The sequence below is a fragment of the Xiphophorus couchianus genome, chromosome 18 (genome assembly GCF_001444195.1).
Source record: "Xiphophorus couchianus chromosome 18, X_couchianus-1.0, whole genome shotgun sequence".
NCBI lineage: Eukaryota > Metazoa > Chordata > Actinopteri > Cyprinodontiformes > Poeciliidae > Xiphophorus > Xiphophorus couchianus.
In genome coordinates, this window is record NC_040245.1 from 3,284,158 (window position 1) to 3,297,173 (window position 13,016).

General features: G+C 40.7%; 1 protein-coding gene and 1 pseudogene across 1 annotated transcript; one reads left to right on the forward strand and one right to left on the reverse strand.

Moving 5' to 3' along the window:
* Window positions 1-512: 512 nt before the first annotated feature.
* Window positions 513-672, reverse strand: LOC114133707 (uncharacterized; annotated as a pseudogene).
* Window positions 673-6,693: 6,021 nt separating this feature from the next.
* On the forward strand, window positions 6,694-12,269 carry foxa3 (forkhead box A3). The gene is made up of 2 exons (XM_027999502.1): window positions 6,694-7,082; window positions 9,176-12,269. Exons 1-2 carry the CDS (start codon window positions 7,011-7,013, stop codon window positions 10,442-10,444), a joined length of 1,341 nt encoding a protein of 446 aa, XP_027855303.1. The 5' UTR covers window positions 6,694-7,010; the 3' UTR covers window positions 10,445-12,269.
* Window positions 12,270-13,016: the final 747 nt, after the last annotated feature.

Here is a 13,016-nt window from a genome sequence, read left to right on the forward strand (position 1 = left end):
CTGTCAGTTACAAAGTTCCTAGACTTGTGACGTCACATGACGACTATTCACAACAAGTGTATTGGAGAGCTGATAATAAGAGACCATATAAGCAAAACAGCTTCTAAATTTTATCATGGCGGCCATATTTGCCAAGTTATTGTTGAATCATGAACTTTGTTGTTTCAAAGATCAAGCAGCAAACTAACTTACAAGTCAAGCAGTAAATACATTTCTAGGCAACAAAAAGAACATTTTGGAGATTTTTAAATAGGACATTTTGAAATAATTTATGAATAAAAGAAACTACAGATGCATGATCAGAAGATAACCAAAAGATTAATATCTTATCTCATGTTTATATATTCTAAACACTAAAATGTTAAAAGCTTTGACAAATAACTGGTTAAAAAAAGTTAATTAAATGAAGTGAGGATAGTACATTAAAGCTTAATTTACCAATTCTGTCTTTTGACTAAATAATTAGTCTTAAGTTCTTTTGTATTTAATAATATTATTATTTAATAGCATAATGGAGGTGCACTGTTCCTGGAGGTGCTGCAATACCAGGACGATGTGTGAAGTGGACGAGGCAAACCCCTAATCCAGCTCCTTGTTCCAAAAATCAATTTAATATTTGGTCCTCGTGTAGAGGACTATCAGATATTAAACTGATTTTTTTTTCCGAAATATTTTATTGTTTCTTGGGACATTTTTAAAAACATGGCATTGTACAGTTATACAATTTTTTTTCACTTTTCTTTTAATAAATACAACTCTACAATTAAATTAAAGTAAAAGAAGATGAGAACAAGGATATTAAAAACAAAATCTCTGTATGTTAAAACGTTGAGCAGGACCGGGGTGACTCCTTACAAAGTTCGGAGCCGTCCCGTCCTTCCGAGCAGCGCTTGGTGCCCAGAGGGGATCCCCGCCACAAAGCTCCTTCCCTCCTGCCTCACCCGGAGAGCCAGGCCGCCGCTGCTGGGTCCTCTGTCCGTGGAGGCGCAGGTGATTCTTCTTGGTCGCTGTGTCCTTGGCGCGCCACTTGCAGCTCCTGATGCTTTTCTTCTTGCTGCCGCCATCCGGATCACAGCCAAGGGGGGCATCTGCCTGCGCCTGCTCACCAGCAAGTTTCTGGAGGTCCAAGTGGCGTCTTTGATGGTGGCTAGGGTGAGCCACATCTCAGCGAAGTCCTTTTTCGCCATTTTCCGGTGGCTCACCCCGTACAGCACTAGCTGTCCATGAAGGACCTCCCTTGCTGGCAAGTGTGGGAATTGCAAGGAGCCGGCCTTCGCCCACAGGTCCACAGCAGCGCTGCACTCCCACAGCAGGTGCCTCACCGACTCCGGTGCGCCACAACCGGGTCGGGGGCAGATGGACGTTGCAGACATGCCGCAGGAGTGCATGACGGCTCTGACCGGGAGGATCCCATGAGCCACCATCCATGACAGGTCCTGGAGTCTGTTTGGAAGGACGGGATGGCTCACGTTGCGCCAAACGGTGGAGGCGTCTCCGTACTGGAGGCTGTGCACCGGAGTCACTGGTTCCCAGTCCTGAACAACAGAAATAATAAAACGATGGTTGGTTAAAATCCTGCTCTCCTCTCCTTCCAGTTTAAAATGTTCTAAAAATGTCTGTATAAAAGCGTATGCCGGTGGCAGGTTAAAAGCTACTGGGGTTTTAAAATCACTTTTTATCAGTTTACGTTTTCTCAGGTAGGAACCCAGCCAGAATCTGGTCATCGTGTTTGTTTTGTGATTACTGGAGATGTTCATGGCTTGTTTGAGGTGGATGCTGGTGTAATGGCTGCCTAAAAACAAGTACAGGTCTGGGACTCCTTCTCCTCCTTTATCCTTTGGTTTCTTCATGATTTCTCTCCTCAGTCTTTCCCATTTGGAGCCCCAAAGAAAATAAAAAATGGCTCGTTGCACCTCTAAAATCACTCTCCTAGGAGGAATAAAAACAGAGCTGGTTAATAAAAACACTGGTAAATCACTGCTTTGATGACTAAAATCTTGCCTTCTAGCGTCAGCGCTCTTAGTCCCCAAACTCCTAGTCGTTGTTTTACTCTCCTTATTTTCCCTGTCCAGTTTATATCTCCTCCCCCATTTTTATCGAATTTCACCCCCAGTATTTTTAGTTCTTGTGTTCCCTGAAACTGCAGTCCTATTTTTACACTATTTCTCCATGGTCCATAAAATTGGGCTTTTGTTTTTTCTTTGTTTATTTTTGAACCCGATGCTTTGCTGAACCAATCCGTTAATTTAAAAACTCTGTGATAAAAGGTCTGTACATAAAATATTAAAATCATCCATATATAAAAGACATTTGGCTTCCTGCCCTCCACTCCCTGGTATAGTTACTCCTAAAATCTGTGGGTCCTTCTCAAGATCTGCACCAGCGGCTCGATGCAGGCAGATAACGGACAACCCTGACGGACACCGCAGTTCACTTTCACTGCTTTTGTCAGAAACCCGTTAACCATAAATCTGCTGGAGATGTCTAGGTACAGCAGAACCTCCCAGGAAAACCCATTTTCTGCAGAACCTCTTCCAGATGACCATGCTCGCCGCATTTACGGCACAGTTTGGGTTGGCCCTGATAGTGGATGTAGCCTCTGTTCTCCCCCAGGACTATCATGGATGGGAGAAGCTTCAGGCCCTGGAAGCCTTGGGGGTCTTCCCATTGCTTGATGGGGACCCGCCAAGCGCAGTTCCAGATGCCGTCGGCATCCTGCACCTTCATAGCCTGGCCTCTCACAGTGCAGTGTCTACCCAGCCACATACAGATGTCTTCAGCTCTGACAGTTTCATTGAACATCCTGACAATCACTGTTTTCAGGGAATTGTCAGTTTCTCAACGTCAAAAGCAGAAAACTGGGGCTCTGCATTTTCAAATTGTGTCCAAAATTCTTTCAGCACCGGAACAAAAACATACGTCATATCCTCTGTTGAAAGGCAGGGTGAGGATACAATTCAGGTCATCTGGATGAAACTTGACCGTTTGCTGAATCAATTTTCTTGAGAAATCCAATCTCGACATTCCTGTTGACTTACCATGTTCATTGAATAAAACGTGAACACTGTGGTGGTTAGCCATGGTGGAGGCACCACCAGTTAAAGGCTAAAAGTTTTATCAAGAACCAATAAATAATTAAAACCAAATACACAAATATATACAAAACTAAAAAGGAAGAGATACTTTCCACTATTCAGTGGTCAATATCTCCACCAGGGACGAAATTTAATGGACCCCTAAATCAGCCAAGTCACAAAGACTACCGCTATCACCACCCATAAAGGGACATTTTTAAAAACATGACATTGTACAGTTATACAGAAATTTTTCCTTTTCTTTTAATAATTCTTAGCCACCAGGCCGAGAAGCGATACCACATCACTGGGGGAGGAAACCATTTCTTCCAGGCCCAGCTCAGTTTAACTCACGGTTTGGAAACTTTCAAATTAATTTAAAGCTTTAGCAGAAACAGAGACGGTCATATATTTATTTTATCATGACCAGATAGTTCTACTGTTAGTATGTTGCGAAAATTAAACGAAATCGAAAATGTCCGCATTTCTATGTATCGTGGTACGCTTTCGTCCAAAGGAAGCCGAGGAGCGAATACGACTGTCAATAAATTATTTTCACATAAAACAATTGGTTGCTTAGTAAAATAAAGTTTACCGGAAGAGAGAAATTCAGGTTATAATACTTTAACTCATTGACATATAATGAGTTTAGTTGTCATTAAATGTTTTTAGCAAACATTTATCTGTTAATATTTTAATTGAGGAACCTTTTTGCTAAATTATAATGAACTTTTTCTGTTTTGCTGCGAATATGTACTGCTGCTGCTGTGAAATGGATTTTTAATCTCAACTGGATTTTTCTGTGAAGTAAATGTTAGTAAATTAATTGCTTAAGTTCGACTAACTTGGATTTTAGTAACTGAGTTTATTGTCTAAAGTCTTTCAAATTCATCTCAGATTTTGGTGGATTTGGTTTGCGGAATTTCAAAAAGTGCAGAGCTTAATGTTTAGCATTTGCCACAAGATGGCGCTATATATCAGGCAGTGCTTGGAGGAGCAGCTGCAACACTAATATGTCTCTTTAAGAGCCTTTTTAGATGACAGGAACTCTGATGTATTCCTCGGTTTATCCCTATTAATCCGCCTGAATGCTGATCTGCTTCTGTCTTTCTGACTGGCTGATGCGTCGTTTCCTCCATTAGTGTCAGTCAACTCATTACTGCGATTGTTAAGCCAATTGGAGAGGTGATAATGGACGGCATGGAGCCCCTATTGACATGAAAAACAACCCGCTGAGACACAAAACGAAAGAAAATATAGATAAGCTACATAAAAACTGAGATATTTAAATAGAAATAAATAAACTCTGATGGCAAAAACCTATTTAAATAGCGATGATAAGTGATAAGTCGTGAAATTTTGACCATTTACAGCGAATAAGCCACCATGAAAATGCTTAACTTTTATAAGCACTTAAAGTAAACACGCAAAAACACAAAATCTTACCAAGTCATTTGGTCTAATAACTTACTTAGTACGCAAGAAGTAAAACAAAACTGACTTTCAAGTAACTTTTCAGCAACACAGGATCTTATTTTAAGTCAATAATTCCTTAATGTAATTTTTAAAGTACTATTTTGCCTGGCAGATTATTTTACTTATGTGAAACATGTCTTGTTATAAGTGAAATAATCTGCCAGTGGAACTAGAGCCAGGTTGCTAGGTAACGGGCTGGGCTTGCCTGGGGTTGCTAGGTAACGGCGCAGTGTCCGTTGATTGTGAAATAAATTGAATAATCTACTGGTGGAACTAGAACTTTTTAATCAATATTAAGCAATTATTTATTTAATATCTTGCTGATAATCTACTTTTAAGTTAGTTTTGTCTCATTTCAAGTGTGCTGACATTTGCTGTATAGAAATCACTTGGTAAGATTTAGTGTTTTCGTAGTAAAATGTCTATTTTAAAAAAAACAACTATATTACACACTGTATTTTGGTTCTAATCCCAGTTCAAACCGATCATAAAAGCAAAACGATTTTTGCTCATTGAAATGGTAAGAGTCACATTTTAAAAATGCTTCAATCAACAGATTTTCAGAGAAATCCGTTTCGTTCCTGACAAACGTCGGTACGAAAATGCCTGACAGCAAAAAGTACAAAATGGCGAACGAGTGAATCGAATTAAACAGGCGTGGAAGTCTTTCATTTCTGCGGCTGCCACTTTGCGGTTTTTCAAGCGTTTCACACTTTGCATTAGCGCTGAAATTTCCCCGCAAACATGTTTGAGATCCTCCGTCCAGATAGTCAAATATTCCAAAGATAAACAGATTTCACTATCTGGTAAATATTTGACCATGCAATTAAAATGTCAACAACTGGTGTCAATAGCAAAAGATTATTTATTCGCTGTTGCTTTGTGCGTAAAAACAATGATAACGCTCCAAGTTTCTCAGCTGATGTGCGTATTGGACGTCGACCTCTTCTTCTTCTCTTCCTTTTTTGTTGCGCTTTGTTCCGCTCTCGCGACCAGCTGCAGCAGGGAGGCGGATATGAAGGGAACCCCGGCGTAATGCACAGACTGGGAATACACATCAGGGCTGGGAGCAGACGGAGGCCCGTGAATGTCAATGCCTCTTAACGGGGACTGAATGGGGATGGAGCTGATGCGCATGCGGGAGGCCAACGGGATTAGAGTGAGAGGGAAAAAATCAGCATAACCAGAGTGTTTATGCCTGTTGATGACAGAAAGACTCTGGGTTTTTTGTGGGAAGATTTTTACGATCAGGTCTCGTGTAACCACGGAGAAAAGAGAAAACATGCGTTCAAGGTGAAAATAGGAGAATATTGGGGATATTTTGGTTTTTAATCGCTTTCTTGAGTCTGAAGATTCACTTCATAAAACTGCATCCAAACAACATGAGATATCTGAGGTGGAAAATCTATACTCAAGAGTAACACACCTCCAACATAGTTTTACTGCATTAAAAGTAGTCGTCCAAAACATCACTAAAGTTAGAGTAAAGAAGTAAAAAGTTTACTCAGGTACTGAGTAACTGATCCAATTATCAATAGTTTAATATGTAAAAATTACATCATCAGCAGAACCAAAATATAAAGTTAAGTGGAAATTGACAATAATTCATATAATTAAAAAATAATAAAATCAGGCCAAAGGAAATGTCTCCAAATCAGTTTCTTTCAATAAAAAACTTTAACAGAAACTGCAGGTGTGTGTCTGTCTGGTGAATTTCTGGTTAAAACATGTTTGATTTTCATTCAGTGGGTAGAAAATACACAAATTTACTCAAGAGTAGAAATACTTCATAGTGATATTAAAGTACAGTGTAGTAAAAATACTCCTAAAAGTAATTTTGTTTAAAAACAAGTAAATGTAACTAGTTAGTACCCAACTCTGCAAACAGGCAATATTTCCCTTTATTTATCTGTAAGTTATAACTTTTAGTTTTGAGGTTTCTTCTGTAACAGAAGGTTCCCCTGCTGACATCTCGCCCTGCCCGGCGGCCGCTGCAGCCGCCGGGCCAATAAACAGCTCGCCAGGGGGCCACATCGGCCTTTACGCGTGGCCCTTCCTGGATCCCGACGCGGCGTTGGGATCGGGGCGGAACCTGCAGGCGCCTTTTATAAGCGCAGGAGGAGACGCGCAGTTCCTCACTGTGTTTGCGCGCTGCGCCTCCGTCCCATCCAGAGCTGCGTCCCAACCGGCTCCCCGGCGGGAAGCGAAGACAAACGGGCCAGAAGAAGAACCCAACGTCCCTCTGTAATTAATTAACACGGTTCTGAAACAATGGATGAGTGAAAAAAATCCGCTGAATTTCTCAGAGGAACGTCGCCGGCGCACCGAGGAAACTTTCTGCCCGGATTTTCCATTTGCTGAGGATTGTTGTTTTTTTTTTTAATATATATTTCTCACTTTTTTAAAAACATAAACTACAGTTTTAGATATTTTTCTGCTTTCTGAAGACTTGTGTTGGGGATGTTGAGCTCTGTGAAGATGGAAGCGCACGATTTACCAGAGTGGAATACCTTTTACAGCGAGGCCAGCGAGGTAAAAAAAAACCCTGAATTCCCTCTTAAATTTTCATCACGTTACTCATAAATTATTCTTACTTTATTGTTGTTTGTTCGTTTTTATGAAACGTGGAGCAGTTCGGAGCCTTTTTAGGGTGGCAGATGGTGAAAGAGGGACAAATTTAGTTTGCGCAACAGGAGTTCGACTAAAAAAAGTATTTCGATTTAAATTTAAAAAAATACTTATGTGTAAAAAAAACTAATTTGAATGTGTTCTAAATAATCCTTTAACAAAGTACATTATTTCAGATGAAAGTCAAGATAAATGTCTTAAACGGTAAAATGTATTCTAATATCTTCCTAAAAGTAACAATTAAACTACTTTTAAAACCGTGATATTTACAGAGATGTTTTAAAATTCTAATTTAAGGTAAAATGTTTAATTTGGGGCATAAATTTGCGCTTCAATAGCTCGCCTTCTTTTGTGTTTCAGATGCGGCTGAAAGGTCGCGACCGTTCAGGTGTTAATGACGCATCTTTCCCCTCTTCTTCGCTAATTTAATTATTGCTAATCCCATCAGCAGCTTCGGCTCTCACCTCAGCCCCATGAGGAAATTACCAAGAAAGAAAGAACCTGCTAATATTTAACCAATAATCAGTAAGCGGGGCTGTGATAGAGTTCCTTCCCGGCGGCAGATTGACGCACTTTACGTCTCCAAAAACACCGACAACTTTGTCATTAAAGCAACCAGAATCATTTGTTTAAGTTAAGTTTATTGTGTTTTTGTTGTATTTTGAGGTGTTTTTAGTTTTCTCTTTATTTGATTTGTTTTTCCATGGCGACAGAGGAGGAGGCCGTCTGAGCGGAGAGGCATCATGACGCGTCTTTTTACGCATTTTCAGGTTAACACGGCGGTGTGAAATCCAAGCACTGAGAGACTCATTGTGCATTGATAAGAGAGACTTTTCGGTTTCAAATCGCTGCTTCTATCCAGTTTGCTTCTGATTAATGTGAAAATTCTGATACTTTTAGATTAATTTATACATAAAATCAAATTTAATCAATCAATAAATCAAGTTTATTTGTATAATTTCAGCAAAAAGGCAGGACAAAGTGAATAAACACTTATAAAAACAATATGTAATTAAAAATAATACATTTTATTGATTGCCATCATCAATACACGTCGAATATGTTGGTCAATATTCCAGTTATTATGTTTTAGAAGCAACTCTAAACAGGTGGGTTTTAAAGAAAGTCAGTGTTTCGGTTGTTTTACCGTTTTCTGGAAGTTTGAACGGTTTTACAGAAGCAAAATTTTCAGATTTGCTTCTGAAAAATGTGAAAGTCTTGATAATTTTAGGTAATTTTATAAATATAACCAACAACAAGGCAGTTCAAGGCAGTGCTTCAAATCATAAAAACACAAAAAGTCATGAAAACAATCAGTCACCAGTTTAGAAACCAGTAACAAACATTACATATTTCAGTTATTATGGTTTAAAAATAACTCTAAACAGGTGGTTTTAAAGGAAGTCAGGGTTTCGGCTGCTTTGCAGTTTTCTGGACATTTGAAGCAAACTTTTCACATTTACTTCTGAAAAATGTGGAAGTCTTGATAATTTTAGATAATTTTCTAAATAAAACCAGCAGTTCAAATTGCTTTTCATCATGAAAACACAACAATGAAAAGTCCTAAAAGCAACAATCACCAGTTGGGAAACAAGTTACAAAAATTTCACATTTGCCGATTGCCATCATTGATTATTTTGGTCAATATTCCAGTTCGTTTGATTTCGGCTGTTTTGCAGTTTTCAGGAAGTTTGAATGTTTTATCTAAGCAAAATTTTCACATTTGCTTCAAATAAATGTGAAAATCTTGATAATTTTAGGCAATTTTTATAAATAAGCCCAGCAGTGGGGCATAATCATGAAACACACAACAATAAACAGTCACCAATTGAGAAACGAGTGACAAATGTTACGTATTGTCGATTGCCATCGTTGGTTATGTTGGCCAATATTTTAGTTAGCAACCAAACAGCCCATTTAGGTTGGATTTTCTGGTGAAAACTGGCTTTAGATTAACTTTTTGACGCTAACCAGATGCTTCCCCCTCCCATATTCAGATGTATTCCTCGCCCAGCACCATGAACCCCGGCCTGGGCTCCATGAGCTCCATGAGCTACATCAACCTGAACCCGGCCACGGCCTCCCCGGCGGGCATGAACATGGCGTACCCCAGCTCCAGCCTCAGCAGCTCCTCCCTGGCCTCCATGGGAACCGGGCCCAGTCACATGTCTCTGTCCCCGGTGGCCTCCAGCAGCCTCACCCCACTGGGCTCCACCGCCCCGGCCTCCCTGGGCTCCCTGTCCCACTACCAAAACATGAGCCAGTCCATGAGCCAGCTAGGGTATTCCTCCGCTGGCTCCCTAAGCCGGGCCGGACCCAAGGAGATCCCGCCGAAGCCGTACCGGCGCTCCCTGACCCACGCCAAGCCGCCATACTCCTACATCTCCCTCATCACCATGGCGATCCAGCAAAGCAGCAGCAAGATGCTCACCTTGAACGAGATCTACCAGTGGATCATGGACTTGTTCCCCTACTATCGCGAGAACCAGCAGCGCTGGCAGAACTCCATCCGCCACTCGCTGTCCTTCAACGACTGCTTCGTGAAGGTGGCGCGCTCGCCGGACAAGCCGGGCAAAGGCTCCTACTGGACTCTGCACCCGCAGTCCGGCAATATGTTTGAAAATGGCTGCTACCTACGGCGCCAGAAGCGCTTCAAGATCGAGGACAAGGCGGCCAAGAAGGGAGCCAAGAACCAGGAGGGAGCGTCGGGGAAGGGAGACCGCATGGGGGAGGATCGGAGTCCGACCGGTGGCTCGGAGGGAGCGGAGTCCGCCCACTCGGACAACTCCCACCCCAGCTCTTCTGACGACCAGCCACACCAGAGGAACACCCTGGTCTCCCTGGACTGCCCCCCGCTGTCCTCCTCTCACCTCCACAGCCCGCCGGCCTCCTCCGCCTCCTCCTCCATGTCCCTCTCCGGATCCTCCCCCACCTCCAACTCTCTCCTCCACTCCCAAACTTTGGCCGGCGGCTCCCACCTGCTGCCCAGTGCCATGCAGCCGCACATGGACCTACAAAGCGACCCGCTCAAGTCACTGGATCCCCACTACAACTTCAACCACCCGTTCTCCATCACCAACCTCATGTCCAACGAGCAGAAGATGGACCTCAAGTCCTACCAGGACCAGTTCATGGCCTACAACAGCTACGCCAGCAGCTCGCCGGTGGGAGTCAAGCAGATCTACGACAGCTCCAGCCCGGCCGCCATGGACTCCGGAGCATACTACCAAACGCTGTGCAGCCGCTCGGTGCTCAACGCCTCCTAATAAGGACAAACATACATATTCACTCACACACACACACACACACGCCTTTCTGCAAACGGTGAACCAAGATGGAGGCCTTTCTTTCTAAAATGGACACCGAAGCTCTTCGAGGAACTGGAAACAAACTGTTTGCTTTTCTCAAAGAAGGAAACTGTGTAGTTACACAAGAAGCGATGAAGATGCAGCTAACTACTTTCATTATAGGCAGAGTTATTCCAACACCATTCGTGGCGCCCGCTCTAGGGTGGCATCCCTACACTGCAAAAGCACTAAATCTCACTACCTACTACTTAGTGTTTTTTTTCTAGTTTATAGTGCAAATATGTCAGTACACTTGAAATAAGACAAAACTAACTTACAAGTAAATTTTAAGCATGAAATAGGAGCTTAATTCAGTCAACAATTTTTTAATATTTAGGAAAAAGTTCTAGTTCCACTGGTGGAATATTCCACTGCATCGTTACCTAGCAACCCCAGTCAAACCTGTTACCTAGCAACCCAGTTCTAGTTCCAGACTATTTCACTTACTACATGAGAAAAATGTCTCTTTATAAGTGAAATAATCTTCCAGTTGAACTAGAACTGCATTGCTAGGTTACAAGTTGGGCTTAGCTGGGGTTGCTAGGTAACGGTGCGGTGTAATACGCTGCTTTTTCATAATATTACTCAATTACTGAATTAAAACAAGTGCCTATATCTTGCTGAAAAGTTACTTGTAAGTTAGCTTTGTCTTGTTTCAAATGTAAGATATTTGCGCTATGACTTAGAGCGAAAATACTTGGTGAGATTTTGTGTTTTTGCGTCAGATTCTGTCTCCGCAGGGCAAAAATTAAACCTGTATACAGTGTAAATAAAGGGAACATGCAGGGGGGAGAGGATGAGATTTGTGTCTATTTATGAAGGGAATAAATTTTAATATATCTTGCACTGAAAAAAGAAAACGGGTAATCCAACTTAAAAAAATGAGTTAATTTGCTACAAGTAATCAAATTAAGTTTATTCAAGTAAATATATTAAGTTCATTAAATTGTCAAATGTAAATAAAGTAAGCTCATTTTGATGTAAAACAAATTAACTCAGTTTTTTGGAGCTGGAGCTCCGTTCTCTTTTTTTCCAGTGAAGTCACGCCGGTTACAACCCAAAGCTCAATTTTCAGGTTACTGCTTCAGTAATTTCAGCGTTACAGCAATTTTGTTTTTTCAAAACTGAAAGTCCTGATAGAATAAAACAAAGCAACTGTGGTAAGAAAAAGAAAAAGACTTTAAAAAAATGTATAAAAAGTTGTTTTCATGGCCCAAGATGTTCATGTTGTTCCGTAAATATGGTGCCGAACAGACAGTTACCAAAAAACGGAGGGAGAGATGCACTAAGAGGAGGATTTACATACAGTACTTTGCACTCTGGAGCTCCCACAGGCCAGGTGAGCTGATAGCGTGTGTGTTGGTGTGTGTGGGCATGTGTGTGTGTGTGTGTGTCTGTGTGTTACATCAACGCCCTCCTTGTGTCGGAACGGGGGCTTGCGGTGTCAAGTGACCCTCCGACGTCCAAAAAGTGCCTTTTCTTCAAACGCCTGCTGATCTGATAAGAGATTGATCTGCTGAAGGATTTTTTTTAGTTTTTTTTTTTTTTTTTTGCAGGAGTTTCAGGTCACATGATGTTTAAGTTTCAAACAGAAATGTCTTCTATTTAAGCTATGTTGCTTTACGAACTCTGAAAGTGTGCTGATATAATATATATTTTGTTTTTTGTTCTGTTTTTGTTGCTGTTGTTGGTGGTTTTACATGTGATTAAAATGATTCATTTTTCTTATTAAAAAAGGCAAAAATGTGGGGAATAAATTGTGCATTTTTTAAATTTCTTTTTTAAAATGAAAAAGTTTTATGTGCAGGATTTCTTTTTTTTTTTTTTTTTTTTTTTTTATTGTTTGCGTCCAGTCAATCAGTCTGGCTGCGTTTAGCAGCAGCTTGTTGAAACCAAATGACTGTGGAGTGCGACATGTCAGACTAAACACGCTCAGATCCCGCTGAGAGACTCAAAGCTCTTTGCTTCCGAGTCAGACCGAAGTTTTCCAAAAACTGACGACCTTTCCTGTTGACCCTGCACAAGTAAAACTAACAGAAGAAACTACAAAAACAAAGAGGGAAAAGAAAAATGCAGCAGATGATGTTAAAACCTAGCAAAAACCTGCTAAAAATGTTTTTTAAATGTTGCAGTTTTGCATTTTGACACTGTTTTTAAGTGAATCTCTTAAAAGTATCAAACTTAGCAGCAGTAATTTGAAAATTAAAATTCAGCTACAAGCTTTTATTTATGTTAAAGCACTGCACTAAAAAAGGAAACAAATTTTATTTGTAATCAAATTAATTTTACCCAAATATTACATTTATTAAGTTGTCAGTGTAATTTATTTACATTTAGATGTAAATAAATTAAGTTTGATCAGCTTAATTTCATTACTAACAGCAAATTAAATTGGAGCTCCATTCTGTTTTTTTCAGTGTAGATAACTGACAAAAAATCACAGTTTTCCCAAAATTGTAAACAAATAAAACTCTGAAAAGTGTGGCATGCA

Coding starts and splice junctions, on each gene's coding strand:
- foxa3 (XM_027999502.1), top strand. CDS start 7,011: ATGTTGAGCTCTGTGAAGATGGAAGCGCACGATTTACCAGAGTGGAAT. Junction 7,083..9,175: donor TTTACAGCGAGGCCAGCGAG/GTAAAAAAAAAC, acceptor TCCCATATTCAG/ATGTATTCCTCGCCCAGCAC.